The sequence below is a fragment of the Nannobrachium achirus genome (assembly GCF_963921795.1).
Source record: "Nannobrachium achirus genome assembly, chromosome: 11".
Classification (NCBI taxonomy): domain Eukaryota; kingdom Metazoa; phylum Chordata; class Actinopteri; order Myctophiformes; family Myctophidae; genus Nannobrachium; species Nannobrachium achirus.
Window position 1 is genome coordinate 17243440 of NC_137820.1, and position 21703 is coordinate 17265142.

At 40.9% G+C, this 21703-nt stretch overlaps 1 protein-coding gene across 1 annotated transcript; it reads left to right on the forward strand.

Moving 5' to 3' along the window:
• Nucleotides 1–71: 71 nt before the first annotated feature.
• On the forward strand, nt 72–19327 carry kif23 (kinesin family member 23; the record flags this gene model as incomplete). The annotated part of the gene is made up of 23 exons (XM_080736903.1): nt 72–403; nt 2859–2919; nt 3462–3590; nt 3673–3778; nt 7559–7695; nt 7803–7912; nt 8170–8340; nt 8989–9033; nt 9676–9788; nt 10054–10175; nt 10776–10878; nt 10974–11053; nt 11145–11264; nt 11473–11632; nt 12417–12578; nt 12924–13090; nt 13941–14114; nt 15156–15395; nt 16652–16882; nt 18143–18231; nt 18355–18430; nt 19100–19167; nt 19250–19327. 23 exons carry the CDS (start codon nt 72–74, stop codon nt 19272–19274), a joined length of 3021 nt encoding a protein of 1006 aa, XP_080593029.1. The 3' UTR covers nt 19275–19327.
• Between the last annotated feature and the right edge of the window lie 2376 nt (nt 19328–21703).

The following is a 21703-nucleotide window of genomic DNA, read 5'->3' on the forward strand; positions in this document are numbered from 1 at the left end:
CATTTACATTTAGCCTACATATCTTTCAACTTTTGTCTAATATGATTGATGCTAATTATTTGATGTACTGTATGCAGTTCTTACTGGGTGGAGTTGAAATTGACCAAGACAACAACATTGTTTTGCTGGACAAGGAGCTGGCATCGATGAGGCAGGGAAGGGCTTTCCTGGCTCTGATAAATGACAACATTCCCAAAACCCGGAGCTCCATGGAGGAGATGCTGTCCACATTCGATGACAAACAGAAGAAGCTTCGGCCACAGAAACAGTTTGAGAGTCTTATCCTGAGCATGGTGTTCTCTGCCCATCAGGCCCGGCGCCAGGAGATACGAGACGAACAGATGGCATGGGGAAAAATACTCATCCGACTGGCCAATGTGACAACCAATGAACTGCGTGGACAGTACCTCTTCAATTATGTGTGATATACTGTATATCTGTAGGCCTACAATTAAACAGCAAATGTCCTGAAATAAGCATTCAATTTGTACTTGAAGTCTATCGTATAATGTTGATTAAATCATGCCAAACTGTTGGGCCAAGAAAAAAAAATCATTACCTGTTTTTATTGTTGCAGAGTATGAAAAAAAAGCTTTCTGACAAAGAAATGCATTAAAATTATGTGTAGGCCTAGTAGTACAGTAAGCACAAGTAAGTTTCCTGTTGTATACAGTATGTTGTTATAAGCACAGTGACAGCTATATAAAACAGGATTTAACATAATATTCTTTATGGTATGCTCAGTACAGGTCAGCATTGGACAATGTGGATTTTTCAAGGCTGATACCGATTCTGAATGTACCTTTACACAGGGATACAATCACGATACATTAAATCTCCAAACAGCCCAAAACAAACTGATTAGGGTCATGCTTGGTCTTCCTTCTCGGGCCCAACTCACCGCTTATCACTACATAAGCGTGGGGTGGCTTACGGTAGTTGACCCATCTTGCAATGGGCCTGGTGTAGGCCTACAAGATACACTACACCTCCAAGATACCCATGTACCTGACAAACTACTTCCAAAATGTCAAGGATGTCCACTATCACAACACCAGAGGTAGCTCCACTAATCATGTTCACCCCTGATTTAACACAATAAAAGGCTCTAATTCGTTCTCCAGCTATACCATCAACATGTGGAACGCCCTCCAGGCCTTAAAGGAGTGCAATTAAATCCCTAGCCTCCTTCAAAATCGGTCTGAAAAGTCATCTTCAGACTGCTGCTACTAGTGACTTAGATAGACTAAGCCCCCATCTGTTGTTTTTATTGCCCTGTTTTTATTATTTTCTTTCTGCTTTTGTAATTGATGTTATCCTATGCAAAGTACTCTGTTCTATCCATCTGTTTTTCAATGTTATATGAGATACATAAAGTGGTTCCTGTGTAAATAAGCCTAAAGCTTACTAGGATCTTACTAGGTTGACCGTGGCCAGTGATTTGTGCTGTCGTGAAACTGTACTCTTTTCTGTTGCAAACTGCTAATAAACTCTTCAATACATGGTTGAAGATAATCAGAGCCGTATAATGGACGGCTCTGAAGATAATGATACATGAACGATATTCATTCATTTATATAAGGTGATGGCTGGAGCCAGGCAACCCTTTTTGTGGGTTTTGGTTGCAGGTAGGCCTACTGTCTGTCTGGTTAGGTAGATGGAGCTGAGAGGCCATCAGCTCTGATCTGGAGCACCTGGGCCCATTGCTCTCAGGGCTTTAAAATCAGTCCCTTTTCCCTTCTGACTCTTTTGTTTGCATCCACCACCACCCTTCCATATTTTACCAGAGTGCTTGGTAAAGTATGGACTTGATTTGGGTAAGCTTTGAGTTGTACACATGTTGTTTATGCTTAGGCCTACTTTAGTCTTGTGGTTTGGGTTAGTTCTTGTTTGTTTGGATTGATCAGATGTCATTCATTTTGAGTAGGATGTATTTTGGAAATAGATTTATAAATAGATTTTTTTTTTTTTTTTTTTTTTTTTTTTTTTTTAAGAATCAGAATTGCCCCTGTTTGGGAAATTCTAGCCTAAATCTATGTATGCATCATTCATAACTTTTGTTGTCGTTTTATATATCGCAATATCATTTAAAAAAAATTATAAGTCTTTATTTTTTTTTATTTTTATTTTTTTTATTAATGTTAAAACGAAGTCTGGTGACGCAGGGGTAAAAGCAGGGTAAAAGTAAAAGCAGAGCCCTAGCCCTAGAATGGAGAGTTGCGTCACTCCCGTTCACTTCATGGGGCCAGGTCTTCTACGCACACATCTATTGGCGTATAGTGACAAACGGCCAACCGGAAGTTTACAAAATGCATTGAAGTCTATGAGGTGTAAAGTGACAATGAACCACGTGACCAGCGCTGTTTCTGACCCCGCGGTGACACCACTCTCTCTCTGATTATACTGCTCTGGTAAAAGTAACAGGAATTCAACCCGACCGGAAATACGTCATGTGTTTTGAATCCATCCTATTGGCTATTGTCTTTTGAAAGAAGCCACCCAGTGTGCTGTGTTTTGGAGTCGGAGCGGAGGAGGATCATCATCACTCGCATCACACAGTAAAACAGGAGTCGAGAACGTCGAGAACCGGGAAGTTTGAATATATAGCATTCGGAGATTGTGGAATAGTTGTCTGGCTACGCGAGACTAGACCTAGCCACACAATGTCCCGACAACCGTAAGTACCTTTTGAACTATGGTTTTGTAAAATTGTTAGTCGATACTATTACGTTGTCTAACCGTTGTAACGTTAAACGCTAGATATGGGAAACTAATTAGCTAGCGTTAGCTAGTTGCTAAGCTCTTGTTAGCAACACGACTCTCTAACGGTCCGCAAATACTCTCGATTAACTCTTCAGAAAGTGGAAAACTCCCCGCAAAGCAGTTCAGAAGAACAGCACCCAGAAGGATCCAGTCGGGGTAAGTATTAGTAATAATGTCGTTATTTGGAGATGGGAGTAGATTCTCTAAACTCCAGTGGTGTAAAGTAACTAAGTACATTTACTCAACTTAAGTACAATGTTGTGGTATTTGCACGTTACTGGAGTATTTCCAATTATCAGTACTCGCAAGCTTGTAGATTTGCTATTTTCAAATACATTTCAAATTTACATTTGAAAAATTGGACATTCTGCATAATGAGTAATTTTTACTTTTGGTATTTTAAGTATACTTTGAAGCCAATACTTTTGTACTTTTACTCAAGTAGATTTTGAATACAGGACTTGTAACAAAGTGTTTCTCGTAAAAAATGTGCGTGTCCCATTTTCAACTGTTTATTATATTTTGACTCTTGTAAACATACATTGCCAAAGCATCCTTTAAATTGAGTACTTTTTCTACCACTGTCACCTGCCGGCAACATTAGGCATGTTTGCTAAAGCAGTCTGTGCATAATGATGGAAATCATTTTTGGACCCCATTTTATTTTACGTCTATAAAATGTTGTATTGTATGTCTAGGTGTACTGTCGTGTTCGTCCGTTGGTTCTGCCAGCTGAGGAATCCTGCATTGAAGTTATCAGCAACACCACCATCCAGCTGCACCCTCCTGATGGCATCAAAGCCAATAGGAATGGGGAGTTCAAAGAGGTAACCTGCCTTACATAATTTGCACTATCAGAGAAGAGTTCTGGGGCAAAACGTAATTTTGTATCCTCTTTATATGCTTCAGACACAGTATTCGTTCAAAGAAGTGTTTGGAGTGTCAACAACCCAGATGGACCTGTTTGAGGCTGTTGCCAAACCACTGGTGGACGACCTTATGCATGGGAAAAATGGTAAGAACAATGCCTGCTACGGTTAAACCATGTTCAATCTACCAGATTCTACCTACTCCTGCCGCTGTGTTTTACATAGATTAGACCAGGGGTTTCCAACGTTTTCAGGCCAAGGACCCCTTAGCTGAGAGGGAGATGCAGCAGGGACCCCCCAGGCCCCCACTACATATTGTATAAATGTTGAGATGGAGATTCTCATCGATTTCATGGATAGATTAATAGACTTGTTTGACACATAACCACTTAGAATCTTAAATCGTCGATACGTAGTAAACTTGACCTTTCACTCTGTACTTGGTCTGCTCTCCTTTACCTCTACACCAAACGCCTCGCAGCGTGAGGTGTTGAGGACTTGTAGATCATCTATTTTTGGCTAAATTCTCCTCAGACGGAGTATAGGGATGCGAGGGTTCCAAGTTGTTAATTTAAAATAACTATCTTATTACACACGGATTTGGCGGCCCCTGTAGTAACTCTGAGGACCCCCTAGGGGTCCCGGGCCCCCTGTTGAAGACCCCTGGATTAGACCATAATGCTTAGCAACAATAGTCTGTTGCTGGAACCACTTTAACTTAATACCCTTAAATATACACTGGACCGTGTTTTATAATGTAAAACTGTTACATCTAACCCAGTACCGACTGCCAGTCCCTGTACCCACATTTTGGTCTTGCATGACCCAGGCCAGCACTCAATATATCTCAGGTTTCCATCATACAAAAGTACCCTCTCAAATCCACAAGTAGCAGACTATGGCCATTGACACTCCTTTTGTAATGTAAGTACATGGGTGGAGATTGTTTCTTGCCTAACAATGCCAAGTGGCCAATTGTCTGTATATGCAAATCACCTGTGCAGATGTGCTCCAGGTATTGGTTAGAACCACCTTACAGGTCTACACTATCACTGTACACACACACACACACACACACACACACACACACACACACACACACACACACACACACACACACACACACACACACACACACAGTGATGTTAATAGGTTTTTAATGTAATGAGTCCCGGGACCCAAGGAGGGTCTTTCGGATGAGTCCCAGGGATATTTTATGGGTCCCACAAAAATTCAACGCGTCATGTCATTTTTTACAAAGTGCAGCATTTAACTTGAATTGGTTATTATATGGTTATTTACATTGTTTATCTTACAAAATACATACAAAAACGAATGAAACAATTAAACTATAATAGTACCTTGAGATGAAGAAGCACTAGGGATGGAGCTCGTTAATTTTTATTGATAATGAGCACCTTATCGATGTTTCTTATCGAGCCGGGCTTTTATCGAGCCCACTATTGAGCTTTTTTCTGTTATTTTGTGGAAAGACATGAGGAGACACTAATATATATATATATATATATATATATATATATATATATATATATATATATATATATATATATAATTACAGTACTATTCATGAATTAATAATAATAGCCTACTGTAAAACTATACTATAGGCTAACATTTCCATGTCTCTCCTTTTTTTTTTTTTTATTTTTTTTTTACAGTAAATGCATATCTATTTTTTCCATTAAATACATTTGACCAGGGCCTTCAAATACAGTACTTTAACAGACAGAAGGCAAGTCAACCTTTTTATTTTTGGAAAATATTTGAAGAAACTAAATGTGTACCGTCTCTTTAACAGTGTAATTTATAATGCATAGTACGACGGTGTCACGCAACAAAAAAATACCCAATCAACAAGCTCAAACCGTGTCTGCTCGCACCGCGTTGTGATCTTGTACATCTGCTATTTTCGGTAGACTCAGAAGTCGCGCTGGCAACGCTACGGATTCATTCGCACGGAGCGATAGCCTACATTATAACTCTATGGCAGTGATTTTGAGTGTCCCAAACGGATTATTATCGATGGAATCATTCATATTTTCAAGCACCACATACTGTGGGTGGAAGAGAACGGGTGTCGCGCTGCTTCAACAGCCCGCGTTGGAGTTGTTTCAACTCGTCTCAGACTAGCTCTGGTCCATAGCGTTAGTGGAGGAGAACTCCACTAACGCTATGGACCAGAGCTAGTCGCAGACGTGCAAAGTTATTGATTGCACGTGGGTCTTATGTGATGCATTATGGACAAGTGCCTGGCTCCGTCTGCATTGTCGAAGACAGTGTTCCCTCCCGAGCATGATGTAACAACCGTGCTGCATATAGCCCATTGTATTTAGCTCTCCCTTGTCTTTTCCAAAATGTAACCAAACTTTTTAGTGTTTCACGCGTTCCACCGTTGTTCCGCGGCACGCATGCACTTCCAAAGCACACAACTATCGATGACACATTGTACCTCCCGGCCCCCGGCCGATATAGCAGCCCATGACGTGACGCTTACCCGATAACAGGCTCGACAAGCCAAACCCACGTTCGGTGGGGGAACCCTTCTTGGTGTATCACCTAACACGCTGTGCCACTATGGTCAGAGAGCGGCCCGGTGCTACGCTAAAACTAAGGCACCCATTGAATTCTGTGACCATGCATGGAGCACACAATAGCGTCGGTGGATTCCAAACACACACTGTCGTTAGTTCTATCGTCTGTTTTAAGACTTTCTACGCGGATTTCATTTGTGTTAACGTAGGGTACAGTAGCATGCCTTCACCCATGAACAATGGTGGCGTCTGTGGACTTTTTAAAATATTTTTTTTTTCGCGACGTGGTAAATTATTTTCACGTGGACTCCGATGGAGGCGATGCGTCCGTGGGACCCCAGAACACTGACGTGAATGCGTCTCTAGGCAACGTGAATGCGTCAGAGACGCGGGATGCGCACGTAATGACGTCACTGCACACACACACCACAACAAACATGTTCTGAAGTCCTGGTGGGGGATGGAAAATACAGTCCTCAGTTTAGTCTACTGAAATAATTGAAGACGTGTGTGTGGGCATATTTAAATATGAGCAATGAGTTAAACTAAATATAGTTTAGGGATCCCTGTGCTAAATATCATTGAAACTGTCACTTGTGGTAGTTCAGGTTGACTACTCCTGTACTGTATGTGTCTTAGTCAGGGACCCAGTCCCTGATAATGAGAGAGGACCTGTGATGTTCTGCCGTACTTTTTATTTCTGTTTTATCTATTAGTTTGGTCATTAAGGTCCACAGAATGAGAGGCCTGCTCTGCCGGAAACATCGCGAAAAAAAGTTATGGCCATTTGTATATTCACTGTCCCATCGACTTCACTATACAGGAAAAGAATACAAAAATAAATGTGCTTTAAGTAGCATGTGAGGGGTCAAACTAGGGGTTCTTCATGATTCTGAATCCATTGCAAGCATTTGTTTTGCTTGAAAAACATTCCTTGGACTGAATTTTGGCCCCCCAACATTGTAAAAAGTGATGAGTCATCAAAAAATCTTCACTTTCACAGTTTTCGGGGGCCGATATTTTGCCCTAGGAATGTTTTTCATGCAAAACAAATTCTTGCAATGGATTCAGAATCATGACAACCCCTAGTTTGACCCCTCATATGCTACTAACTTAAAGCACGTTTATTTTCTTTTTTTAATATTTCTCTTTTCCTGTATAGTGAAGTCGATGGGACAGTGAATATGCAAATGGCCATAACTTTTTTCCGCGATGTTTCCAGCAGAGCAGGCCTGTCATTCTGTGGACCTTAATGACCAAACTAATAGATAAAACAGAAATAAAAAGTACGGCAAGACATCACAGGTATCACCCCTATTCCTTGAGCTTTTGGGCTTGTGGGTCCCTGTTTAATTGTATGTATCTTGTTAACAGGGCTGCTCTTCACATATGGTGTAACTGGTAGTGGAAAGACGTTCACCATGACCGGTTCTCCAGGTCAGGGTGGTCTTCTCCCTCGCACACTCGACATGATCTTCAACAGCATAGGTCCTTACCAGGCCAAAAGATATGTAAGACAATAAAATGTTTTCAGTCTTATATTTAGTTTAACACGTCACTGAAATGTTATCTTGTGGGGAATTGGCTCTCCAGTGCTATAAAATACTGTCTGTTACAGGTATTTAAGACTGATGACAAGAACGGCGTTGAAATTCAAAGTCAAGTTGACGCTTTGCTGGAGCGCCAGCGGCGTGAAAACCGCCCACCCGTCCCCAAGACACCATCTAAGTAAGTTTGTAATGTATATGCCCCTGTAGTACGCCAACAGTCTAGAATTTGGATGTATATTATTCCAAAAGGACTCATTCAATTCAGCATCAGTTCTGGGCAATATATTTAAATCACGTTTACACACTGCTGCCCGTTCTTTTCATTTTCATTCAGGGTCGTAAAAACTGGAATCAGTAATGTATCACTAATCTAATCTTGTCTTATTACTTCCACATGGTCTAAATTGTCTAACTTTTATTTATCTATTTTTAAAGACAAAAGCTTGACCCAGAGTTTGCTGACATGATCACACCAGAGGAGGCCTGTAAAGCAGACGAAGTGGATGAAGACAGTTGTTACAGCATCTTTGTCTCCTATGTGGAAATTTACAACAACTACATATATGATCTCCTTGAAGAAATCCCATATGATCCAATGAAACAAAAGTAAGTTTGTCCAGTGATTTAATTTCAGTGAATCCAGATAAATGAATCTGTGCTCTGGTTTTGTTAACAGTTTAGCTAAGTAGTAGGCAGATTTGTAAACAAAATAATTTATGTACATTGTACGCTAGTGCTGTAACGATTCATTTTAACAGCGATACGATGAACATCACGATACATGGTAGCTGATACAATACATTGGAGCATTTATGACGATTCAATAATATAAAATCGACACAGTAACTACTTGGCAAAGAAATTAAATCTGTGGACAGTGCAGGTTTTTCAGTTAAACAGTGATTCTCTGGCAAATACATGGAGATTGTATGTGTGAACACATATGGACAAACCCGCACTAGAGAATACACCCATTTAGCGATGGACCAGTGCAGTGATATGTAATGGAAAAGTAATTGATAATATTTTTCTTTTCTTAAAATTGCTAAATGCAACCATACAGTCGATTAGTTGCATTGCAAAATGATTCAATCCAGATCCTTTGCATTGCAAAACGATACGATATGTTGCAGTTTACATTTCGGTTGGATTGGATGAAATTAAATGTTTTAATGTTTTTATGCCTTTAATATTGTTACACCCCTAGGCTCAGGTACACTGGTTGGCAGATAAAATGTTTGTTCCTTTTGTTAGGTGGAACGCGGGAGGCACACCAGTGCGACAGAACACTGAGTTCATGTACGTGACCAGTGCACACCGTAGCCTTATGTAGAAAATGTTGTTCCCACTATGCAATCCATGTGTGTGTTAATGCTGCTTTGAATGTGTCTCTGAGTTATGCAAATTACAAAATGGAGACTTGTCTGCTCAATGTTCAGGTGCCTACCAGTAATTTGCTGTTGGGGAAAACTGTATTAGCGATGTTGGGTGCCTTTGCTCTGAAAATCTATACAAGTAGTGTAAGGCACATGCACCCCTGCTTTTTTCGTATGTCCTCTCAAAGTTGTCATGTCTTTATGTTGAATGTGCTGCTTTGTATGGCATTTTTGAATGTGACCGCTTAATTGCTTTCTATGACTGCTCCTGCAATGCAAAAGCTACCCGCAGACATGTTTGGTAGTTTAGTATGTGAAACGGCACATGCTGACATGTTTAGGCATTTAGCAGACGCTTTTAATCCAAAGCGACTTACAATAAGCAGATAATACGTCACTGTAATCAAGATAATATGTCAGTCATTCTCCTGCATGTTAAAAATAAATAGATGAGCAACTTCCTTCTCCTGCATGTTAGAAATAGGTAACTATGCAAATCCACACGTGTATGGTCTAATTCCATTGTTCTCGTGTATGGTCTAATTCCATTGTTCTCTTGATCTAGACCACCACAGTCTAAAATGCTCAGAGAGGACTCCAGCCACAACATGTATGTTGCTGGGTGCACAGAGGTTGAAGTAAAGTCCACCGAGGAGGCCTTTGAGGTGTTCTGGAGAGGTAAGCTGCCAAAAATATATACACACTCTCACAGTACACTGCAATGATGAGCTGAGATGTGACTGACCTGGTATTGCTTCACTCAAGGGTGAGCTCTGATCAGGAAATGACCCTGTGTAATCTTCTCTCTGAGCAGAAACTGAAAATGTGAGGGGTGGCTTCAATGGCTTAAGAGAAAACCCAAGCCACCCCATGAAGGTTTAAATGATCTGTCGGCTACATGTCGGGTGATTCTATTGGGGAACTTGTGTTTTGTTTCTGCCAGGTCAGAAGAAGAGGAGGATTGCAAACACCCAGCTGAACAGGGAGTCTAGTCGCTCCCACAGTGTGTTCATTGTCAAGCTGTTGCAGGCCCCCCTGGATGCAGATGGAGAGAACATTTTTCAGGTCAGTGTGAAGTTGTTTGTGGGGCTGTTTGTTCATCGCATCTGAGCTAGTTGCTGTTGGTTATGTAGGCCTAATTGCGACCGAAGGTCGCAGTTTAGTATGTGAAACGGCACATGCTGACATGTTTAGGCATTTAGCAGACGCTTTTAATCCAAAGCGACTTAAAATAAGCAGATAATACGTCACTGTAATAAGCAAGATAATATGTCAGAACATCAACAACAATATAACAAATGCATAGGAAGGAATATCAATCTAGAAAAAAACAATAACATGGGTAGACCATGCACCCAATCAGTAAAAAAGTTTCTAAAAAGCAAAAAAAAAAACTAACGAGCTTCATGTATGGTCATTGAGTGTTACAGTAGTGCTATGGGTTTAGGTGGAGTCTGAAGAGGTGAGTCTTCAGTCCACGGCGGAAGCTAGGGAGTGAGTCTGTTGTTCTAAGTGCGACAGGGAGTTTATTCCACAGTTTGTGGGCCAGGAGGGCAAATTGTGGAGTGGAGATGACAATAAAGTTGTCCAGTAATGTATTTGACAGTTCTGAAACATGTCATTTTGTGCTCTGCATTACTAATGTGAGACGTGAATGTGTTTCAGGACAAGAGCCAGGTCATTGTGAGTCAGTTGTGCTTGGTGGACTTGGCAGGGAGCGAGCGCAACAACAGAACGCAGGCTGAGGGTTACCGTCTGCGTGAGGCAGGTGTGTGTTGCCCTGGAAGTAATGGAAATGTTATGTTAAGCATTCATTCATGGAATGTTGACTTTTTTTTTTTATTATTATTATTATTATTGCAGGCAACATCAACCAGTCCTTGATGACACTGCGAACTTGCATTGAAGTTCTTAGAGAAAATCAGATGTATGGAACCCACAAGGTTGGCAATTGGAATCTTGAGTTTGCATCTAATGTAAAGGCAACAGTCTAGTTGTCCACTTGCACAGCTAATCTAAGAATTTCTTTCACAGATGGTTCCCTACAGAGACTCTAAGGTTACTCATCTGTTCAAAAACTACTTTGATGGAGAAGGCAAAGTTCGAATGGTTGTGTGTGTCAATCCCAAAGCAGATGACCATGAGGAAACTATGGTGAGTCTTTCCCCACATATCTGGTTTTCAAGAATCCCCATTGGAGAATTTGGTTATTACAGCAGACAGTTGCAATATACAATAATATGCAAGACCAGTATTGACAAGTGTATGGCAATATTAAAAGCGCATAAGGTGAGCTTGTGCTGGAAATGGTTTAGTTTGTTTTGTGAGGTATTGAGGACTCATTATATTATATCCTGTGCAGTTGGTGATGCGCTTTGCAGAAATGACCCAGGAGGTGGAGGTTGCTCGGCCGGTTGACCGACCGAACTGTGGCTTTGTGGCAGGCCGGCGTAACAGGAATGTGGCCTTCCAGGATGAGCTGTCTCGCAGGCTTGATGACCGTGGTGGTCCCGTAGATGAAGGTAACTTATCCACAATCTATAGGGTGCTATTAGAGATGAAATCAGGTTACACTTTATTGTCACATATATCCATACAAAGTACAAATGCAATGAAATGCTTCTGCCAAGAGCACTCCTCAGCCTTAATACTCAAAGACATGGTCACAGACGAGTGACCGACAAGAGGGGACCGTACCTATGTTCCTCAGGTTCTATGTTCCCGATGTGAGGTGGGGAACATAGAACCTGGGGAACATAGGTTGGACCCCGACAAGAGTGTGGACCCACATACCATGCAGGCCACACAAAAACAATTCCCAACAAACACACAACTTGCAATACCGTACAGTTTAAAAGGGGCTCAAAATAAAGCGTAATTGAATGGTGGCGCTGAATATCCAAATAATTTGAGTTGGATGGCATCCAATGTGTTAAATTCTTAGTAGGGTTTTGGGCCATTAACAACTTCTATGACTTGGCATAGAACTCTACTGTAATGGCATGTGGCGTTTTGGCGATGGTGTCATTGGTGTGGAGTCTCCAGTCAGTCAACATCTCCCATACTGTAGTGTAGGTGTTCAATTGGGCTCAGTTCTGGTAACTGCGAAAGCAGAAGCATGTGAATCAAACTTATCAAACCACATGGTTTCTTCAGGATGTTTTGTTATCCTGAGGAGACCTTGGCCGTCAGCTTGGATACTGCTGTATCAGGCTTAAGACTCATTGCCATTTCCTATTTATTGCCTGTAATTGGGGAATTTCGGGGCATGTAAAAGTCATCATTGAAATTCTGTGTTTCCCCTAGGTTTCCCCTCCTTGCCGACCGTAAACTTACCCCCGCTATCACCACTGCCCTCCTGTCAGCTGACGGAACCCCATGACGAAGTCACCCTTAACAGGCTGCTCGCAAAGCTGGAAGAGAGGCACCGGGACAGAAGATTGAGGATCGAGGAATGCAATAAAATAGGTCAGAATTGGTCCCCTTACCTAGAATGTTCCTTGTTCAATTGTCTCCACGAGGCCGAAAGGCATGGCTGAAGCTATGTTTTGCCCCCTGTCCTGTGCTCCTGCCTCAGTCTGTCTGTTGCCAGCTAATCTCAGCACCGTTGGCCCGGTCACTGCCAAACTGTGCACACAAAGATCATGAACGCAGCTTGTGATTTCCGTATGTCACGCACCACGCCACAATAACCTACAATACCTGACCCGGCCAGAGCCCTGTGCTTCCTATTTATCCTCTGAGAAGCATTTGCGGCTAAACGAGAAGTACTAAGTTTTGTGACTCATGCATCTGTTCACCCCTGTGTTTCAGCCAACCAGCTGCAGTCCATGTTACAGGAACAGGATGGCTGCCTTTCTGCAAAAGAAAATTGTCTTCGTGAACAAAACGGCAAGCTGGCAGACAAGGACAAGATCATTCAGAATCAGCAGGCTGAGCTTGAACGCATGGAGAAGGCAATCAAATTGCAAGAATACAAGGCAAGTTGCCGCTGTACTTAATATACATTTTATTGTATTGAACAGTCTTTGGCTTGTTGTGTAAAGACTACAAAAAAATGGTTCAACACTTAACAAGGGACCTGTGACAAAGAAAGTGCACACTTTCACAAATATGTGCAACTTTCATTCACACATTACCTGTGTGATTATGTGCCGTCTTAATGTGTGATTCACCCATTAAGGCTAAACTAGACGATACATTAGACAGTAAGCAGCTTATTAGGTGACATTAACACAATGTAAAATGTGTGTAGAAGAGATGCAAGTACCCATGCAGTTGTGAAGTTATTTAATTCTATTTGGGTTTAGGAAAATTGCCAAGGCATTGCTGTTGTCACTTAATCAATCATGATCAACGTTCTGATTAGGGCTGTCACAATTATTACATAATCGTCTAATCGCAATTATTTGAGGTAATCGCAATTATTTTGTCATAATCGTTTCCATGTTGAGAAATGTTAATATACTGTAGTTTCAAACACTTTCAAAAAGCAGTGGAAATGGCAGATCTACAAGCTCACAATGCGCCGCATCGCGAGTCGTGACGCGTTGTGAGCTTGTAGATCGGCTATTTCCACTATCGATGTTCTAAGTATAAAGTTGTCAAATATGTCGGTAAATTCTTTGTACATTTAAGTTATGTGTGCAACTTCAAAGCCTAAATGCTAAACAGAAATGTAATTGTCAATGACAAATACACAATTAAATCGGTAATCGCAATTATTTGAGTGACAATTAATCGTCATGTAAAATGTCATAATTGTGACAGCCGTCACAGCCCTAGTTCTGATGTCTTATGGATACATTCCTACCATGTTCTCTGCTCTAGGTTGGCATTCTGCAGAAGGCCACCGATGTTTATGAAGAGAACAAGCGCTCTTTGCAGATGGAATTGGGGACCAGAGAGCAGAAGTTGCAGAGAGAGCAGTCAGAGAAGAGGCGCATGGAGGAGCGAATGCAAGGCATGGTCGCTGACACAGAATTCAAGTGGCAGAAGGAATGTGTGAGTAACGCCTCATGGTATTTATAAAAGTGTTTGTATTTTGCCATCACAAATCATTAGCTTGCTGACATCGTTCGGACGGAGACCTTGATTTACACAAGAAACCAGGGTTTCCTGCAGCACTTTATTGGCCAGGGGGGCCCCCTGGCCTAAAATCTGTCCCCCCTGGTCAAGAGACAAGAGTCAACCTCTCCTTTTATGTTGAGGGCAAAAATAAGAATTAGTCTAAAATAAGGGAATTAATTTAGTTGTGTTTTCCGTCATCATGGGCACATTTATGTGTTTTTTATAGGGCAAAATTAAGAATTAATATTACAAATTAAGTGAATTAATTACTTGAATTAATTAATTAATTATCAAAAAAAATCGGCGCGTGCGCCATGAGATCCCCCCTGGTCAAGACTTTTTCCTGCAGGAAACCCTGAAACGATAGTATTTGGTTTGATTTGTATACTACTGTATACCTTTTCCGGATTTCAACCGTGTATCTATATTTCAATGTTAATGCCCTACTTTATACTTCATCATATGGCAGTGATGCACAAAAGTGAAGTAGTGAGAATAACCTAACGGCGATATCCCTTGAACCTTTTGTTGTTGCAATTTTGCTTTGACCATTTTGAATCTTATTGTATTATTATTTTTTTAGTTAAGAGGCTCTTTACTTTTACTATTTCATGCATCACGTTTACCATTTGTTATTTATTTTGTAAGACAATGGTCTTACTTTCTTTACTGACAATTATGCCTTGTGCAGCTGTCTAAGCAGTTAAACGCAAAGGATGAGGCTTGATTGCAGCTGTATTGTACTAGTTTTTATGTACAGTCATAAGCCTAGGACGAATTGGCAGGGTGACTGACCTGCCTGCTAAATGTTGACACATTACAATAACATTTGACCTATAGTGAGTTGGACATTTGAGGATGATGCACAGAAGAACATTTGACCAATTATCATCCTCTGAAGAGAGGGCAAAATAAAAAGCGCTGTGCCGTCGTGGGTAAAATCGTTTTCACATTTGTGACACCTGGGTTTTGCAGGACAGGAGAGTTCAAGCCAAACAGCTGGAAATGCAGAACAAGCTGTGGGTGAAAAATGAGAAACTCAAGCAGTTGAAAGCCATCGTGACTGAGAGCAAGGTGCCCAGTTCCTCAGATCCTCCCCCCGTCCCCCAGCGTCAGAGCAGGCCGCAGCGTCGTACGCCCCCTAGGGAGGAGCGTCTCCCTGCCAGGGAGGAGCGTCTCCCTGCCAAGAGATCTGCTTCACCCTCCCCTGTCGCTGTAAGTACATTTCCACTTAAGTACGCTTCCCCTTTCCACCTTATACTAACAGAATAGCTAATCCAATTGTGTCTGCTCAAGTTTAACATTTATTTGTACGTTATGAGCCAATTAATTCATTGTCACTTTACCTGATGTATTTGTTCTAATGCACTTTATTCTTCCTCCTTTGCTGCTGTAACCCCTTGTCTAAATTGAATGTGATTGACATGTAACTGTGGTGTCGGTGCATGCTATAGTAACTTTCAGGGTTCCCACGGTCATGAAATTCCTGGAAATATTTTGAAATTGGAACAATATTTTTCCAGTACTGGAAAAGTTTGGGAATTGATCAAGGGTCCTGGAAGGTCCTGGACATTTTTTTCCAGGACTTTCAAACCTTTTGACGTGAGCACGTGCGTGTTCATTGTGCACGATCCGCATGCACGCCACGGCCCGTTCGCAGCTTAAATATTCTGGAAAAGTTTTGGAAATTCATTGGTAAAGATGTGTGGGAACCCTGAACTTTGTGTGACCTGTATGCGCTCTCTTGCCACAGAGCTCTAGTCGCCTTCGCATGGTCAGCCAAGTACCAGGGTCAGTGACAGCAAATGACACTTTAGTTCCAGAGGGCAATACTACTAGACCCCTGCCCCTTTCCCCTAAACCTGCCACAACTAACTCGCCGTCTGTGGCCTCCTGCATCTCTGAGTGGGAGCAGTTGGCAATGCAGCACAGTGGGCCTGTTGCAAGCAGACTAAGGAGGAGAGGTGGGATCTGGTTTAGAGAGAAAAAGGAACCCTCTACTGCCCCTGATGTAGACGAATCGGCTGAAACGGCTTGTATGGTTGGTGCATTAGCAGAGTGCAGTGTTTAGGATGTTGAGAAAATGGAACGGCTCCCAAAAATATGTGATTCCTTAATGTGAAATTTGTCCCTATTCATTTCTTCAGCATTTTGATTTAAATTATCTTTTCATACTAAAATAAATGTCCCATCATCTTCACCGTTGCATTTTATCCTGAAATTGCCTTTCTTGATCTTACCTCTTTATCTTACCCTTTTTAAGTTAACCTTGTGGCCTTTATCTTACCCTTTTTAAGTTAACCTTGTGGAACCTTTGCTATTCAACTTTTTTTTCCCCCCACATGCAATCAATCTACATAGACATAGCTCATTCATTTGATACTTATGTGAAGTCACAATGTAATCTGTTTACACTACTTTTGTTCCATGAAGTGTAATGTTACCTTCTGCTGTTTTTCTGGCGGGGTTAGACCTCCACACCGGTACGTCCACTGCACCGGCGTTCCCGGTCTGCTGGTGAAAGGTGGGTGGACCATAAGCCCTCGTCCAATGTGGAACTTGACACTGTCATGCAGCCTGTCATCACCAACGCCATTAAGGTGTCCAACCCCAGAGAGAAGGACCTGTCCAAGTGTGACAAGTATTTACTGACCCACCAGGAGATGGCCTCTGATGGAGAGATCCAGACCAAATTGATCAAGGTACGCAAACGATGAAGGTGATTGAGTTCTGAGGCCAAACCCAGCAGCAGAAAGGTGTTTATCAGACTGCTGATGGGGTAGACGATACAAGGTTCCCATGGTCATGAAAATCCTGGGCAAGCTATGGAATTCCATTTTCCAGGCCTGACGAGTTTTGGAAACGTCATGGGGTGATCATCAATTTGAAAGGCAAAACAAACTGTTAAAACAAGTGCAAAACCTATTTAAATTAGACTAACTGTATTCATGTTAATGCAAAATCACGCAGAACAAAATCCCTCCATTTATGACCCTCAAAATGTTTTTGTGCAGCAGCAACTGTTGAAGTATATGGGATGAAATAAAGGAATGGTGTGTTCCGTCACACTGGTAAAACAAATATTATTTTGTTTTGCGACATAATATTTCACATCTTCGTCTGGTGTGAAGATCCAGTTGGGAGAAGTAGTTGTTTGCCTGAGATGCTAAAACACAGAATGGACTAACGAGAGGATTATTTTAGTAAAAGTACTTTGCTTTAACATGCTTAACAAACACAATATCATGCTGCCACGACCAAATGCATAAAAGGACAGTTTAATAGACCTTACAGTTTCCGCAATTCAAGCAAAAAAATCGTTAGCACGTCCAGTGTTGATACACATTTAAACTTGTCACATGTTCTTGTTTTACAGTACATTTAGACAGGAACACTTGTGTGTAGTTGTTGCTACAGTATATACAGCAGGGGTTTTCAAAGTGGGTGACGGGGCACCCTGGGGTGCCGCGAGATAATTTGATAATATTTGGAATTTATTTGGACACTTGAAAAAAATATTTAGTATCATTTAAACCTGGAGTACAGTTATTTTCAGTCAGTTCTAACCAAAATGGCTATTATCTCAACGTTTTCCTCGCAACATAATCACTAAAATATCATTACTGTCAGGCAGAAACCTCTGTTGCACAAAACTAGTGAAAACAGCCGATCTACAAGCACAGTGTGCTTGTAGATCTGCTGTCTTCACTAGTTTAGTACATTTTGTAGATGATACGGTTTTGGACATACAAGGTTTCCACCCGACAACGATGATATGCTATAAATATAAGGTGCTGGGAGTGAAAATTATAATGTAGGGGTGCCTCGGATAAAAACAAATATTTATGGGGTGCCCCGAGACAAAAAAGTTTGGGAACCCCTGATATACAGTATATAGAAACATTAAAAAGGAAGTAAAGAGGTTGTAGACAACTAACCTATGACCCACCCCCTCCTTACAGGGTGACGTGATCCAAACGAGAGGTGGAGGACAGGCGGTCCAGTTCACTGACATAGAAACTCTGAGACAAGAGTTCACCTCACAACCACGGTGGGTGCTCACAGTAAACTGTATCAAGAGTTGGACAGCCTTTTTTCTGTCACTTTTTAATGTCTAAATTATAACGGTCAGTCACTGTTTTAATGTCTTGCCCCTTTTTTTTTCTATATAAAGCCGCAAAAGAAAGTCTGCGGAATGCCCTGCTAATCAGGAAGAGCTCACAGGAGACTGGACTGACGTAGAGACGAGGGTAAGACCATAGTTTCTACTATCAGCCGTACGCCCATAGAATGTTAGTTTCTTGATTTAAAAATGATTGAAAACGGTGTTTATAAAATGTTTACAAAGATGATAAAATCAGTTGTAAAGGAGGTGAAATTACTATCTGCTGGGCCATTCATGGGAACTGCATGCTGATAATGACTTCCTATTTAGCTTCTAATCCAGCCGAGCTACCTTGCCACCTGGTGCTGGCAATAGATGCCAAACAATAGTTTTCCATCCAGTCTATGGTGCCATGCTGATGTATCGCAAATTATAACAGAACTTTCAGAATATCAGCAAAAATGTATGAGTTCGAGATGAGCAGTAGGTGGTGCATTGTCCAGTCAGTGACATTTTGACATTAATATAGATAGATATAGAGGACACGTCAGAAAAATTTCGTTTTCAGTGTCCACAAAAATCGTGCCATTCTATTTAACACCTGACTGGAAATGTGGGAAGAAATTATCTTGACTTAGTTAGAATTGTAAAATCAAGTTTATTATTTCTGTTCTAAGGTTCTATGACAATTAGGATAAAACGGGTTCGTCATTACTGCATGCAGAAATAAAAGATTGTCACTTTCTAAATGTGGAGCAGCAAATTTACAATTTTACAAAGCCTTAAATGTCATTGTTTTCATTGCCTTTCCCAGTGTTCTGTTGCTCTCGAGATGAAGGCTGGATCAAAGATGGGCCCTGGTTATGAGCATCACGGACAAAAGTAAGTAGTCTGTTCTCTTCCCCATTATATCTGAAAATAGTGCTAGTGTGTTCACAGCTAATTGTATGTTTTGTATTTACAGGCGCAGCAAACCGGGCAAGAATTGACCACTCCGCTAATCCTCACCTGGGCTTTTGTGCAATCATTAAAATATTTAACCTGTTCTGTGCTTATTATAAATGTGTATATGCATGGCTTTACCAAAGCAGTTGTATGAAATGTATATGGAATTTCTTTTTTAAGATTTTGCTACACTGCTGTAAACTCAGGAATAAAATTCCTATGAAACACTATTCTACTTCTTTGTGGGTAACAATTAACTTGTATAACTGTCAAGATTCACTTCTTCATAATGACCTCAATTTATCAAAGAAATGCTCGAGTGCAAGGACGTCATGATCTGTACATCAGAAGTCATTAACTCCTGTGTAGCAGCTCAGAGGTTAACGGGGATGTAGAGCGCTCAGTGTTGAGAGGGTGTTTTAAGACACTGGTTCTCAACCTTTTTAGGCTGCGACCCCCAAAATAATCACATTCTAACTGGGGACCGCCCACACTGACGAGCACTAAGAGTTGAGGCATTACATTTTGTATAACACATTGTGAAAATGGACGATCTATTGGCGATTTTCACAATTTCTGCCTCTAATATTTGACATTTTGGCCAGTGTTATTTGTTTTAGAGCTATTAAAAAGTCCTTAAATTGTCAATTTAGAAATGTGCAGATAACCGATACACTTAAACGTTATGTTGGTTTGTTTACTTTTGAATGAGCATGTTGCACACCAAGTTAATCATCTGGGGACCCCCTGACCCAGGTTGAGAACCACTGTTTTAAGACACTGGTTCCCAAACACTGGGTTTGGACCCATTTGCAGACACTTTCTTTTCTTTTCTTTTTTGGAGTCCTGGGCAAAAAAACTATTCATTAATTAATCTCAAAGATTTTTGATAAATACATAAAAAAAAAAAAGGATTCCATTATTAAAACATTTAAGAAGTTGCTATTTTCAATAGTTTGCCTCACGGGGAGACAACATTTTTCTTTTGGTCTTGAGCTAAAAGGCTTGGGAGACACTGTTTTAAGAGATGCCAACTTCCTGGTTAGATATGGATCAAATGGCAAAATCGACATGAAGTTGGTATTTTGGGACGTTATTGGCAGAATCTGTTTGTGCTAAAAAAGCCCTTGAGACTTATTTCACTGCAATGTAAATCGATGTAGAATTTTTTTTTATCAATTTCTAATCAGAGGAAGATATCAAGCCAATATAGCCACAGTCTGAGTGTCTAGATATACCACCAGAATGGTGGAAGTTGGTAGCCTATGTCGATGGTTCTCAACCTGTGGGAAATAATGTTGGGGGGTCTCCAGATGATAATGTCCAACATTGTTCTCTATTAGATCTGCTATTTTCACAATAGAACCGTGTTATACAAAATGTAATTCCTCAACTCTTGGAACTTGTAGGATGAGGGGGGGGGGGGTCCCCAGTTAAAATATGATTTATTTGGGGGTCGTGGCCTGAAAAGTTTGAGAACCACTGGCCTATGTCAAACTATTAAAGAACTGTAGATGCCTTACTGAACACTAGATGGAACCAGAGAATTGCTGTACAAATTAACTCAAAACTGGAGGCCAGTAGCAGTAAGTTAATGTTCACTGGGTTTATTTCCTCAGTAGCTAGTTCACACTCATTTGAAATCACATGCATGTTTTGAAATACACTGAATTATGCCCTGTGTGAGACTATATATTTTGTGATTGAATTGGTTGATCGATGAAGTTGATTAAACGATATCAGTAAAGACATAGACGGGACTATGAGGAGAGTGTTTATTTCAAAGCAGAGGTTCAACACATTGAAATGTTCTGCAAGAGCTCCAGGTTATCCTTTGCCAAGAGTGTAGCAATATTCTTTGTCATATAAACAAAGTCTGTTTTCAATTACTTTGGTGAAATTGCCTTACTGTGTTCATGCTTGATTAGATATTCATTATGTTAAACAAGGCACTTTGTATATAAATCCATATTAAATTTGTCTGGCTGGCTGCCCTGGGGCCAAGTCAGCTGGGTTCCTTGTGTAGAAAAACTAGCGTTTCCTGGTCTCCAGTGCTTTTCCTCCAAAGCCATGTTTTCTTTCTTTTTTTTCTTCTTTTTTTAACTATAAACTGACAATGTTGAAGAACATTGTTGTTTGTGTAACTCCTACTTTGGGTTATAACCCAATGTAAATAATTGAATAATTTTGTTCGAATTAGCATTGAGGCAGTCGACAGCCTTTTCTCAAAACCTGAAATACTGTCCATTTATCTTTATATCACTGTCCTACTTTACTACCTGTCAACTACATGTCAATTGAACAGCATTAGCCCAGTGATCACTGTAGTCATTGGCACACCCATCCAAGCCTGAGTACATAGTTGAAATCTCATCTACCACCACCAGTCTGGCTGCGTTTCAATTGGAAAGCACTGGAGAGTGACTAACATGGAGCCTCTTGGAGAGGGTCAAGAGCCCAGAGCAGCCAGCAG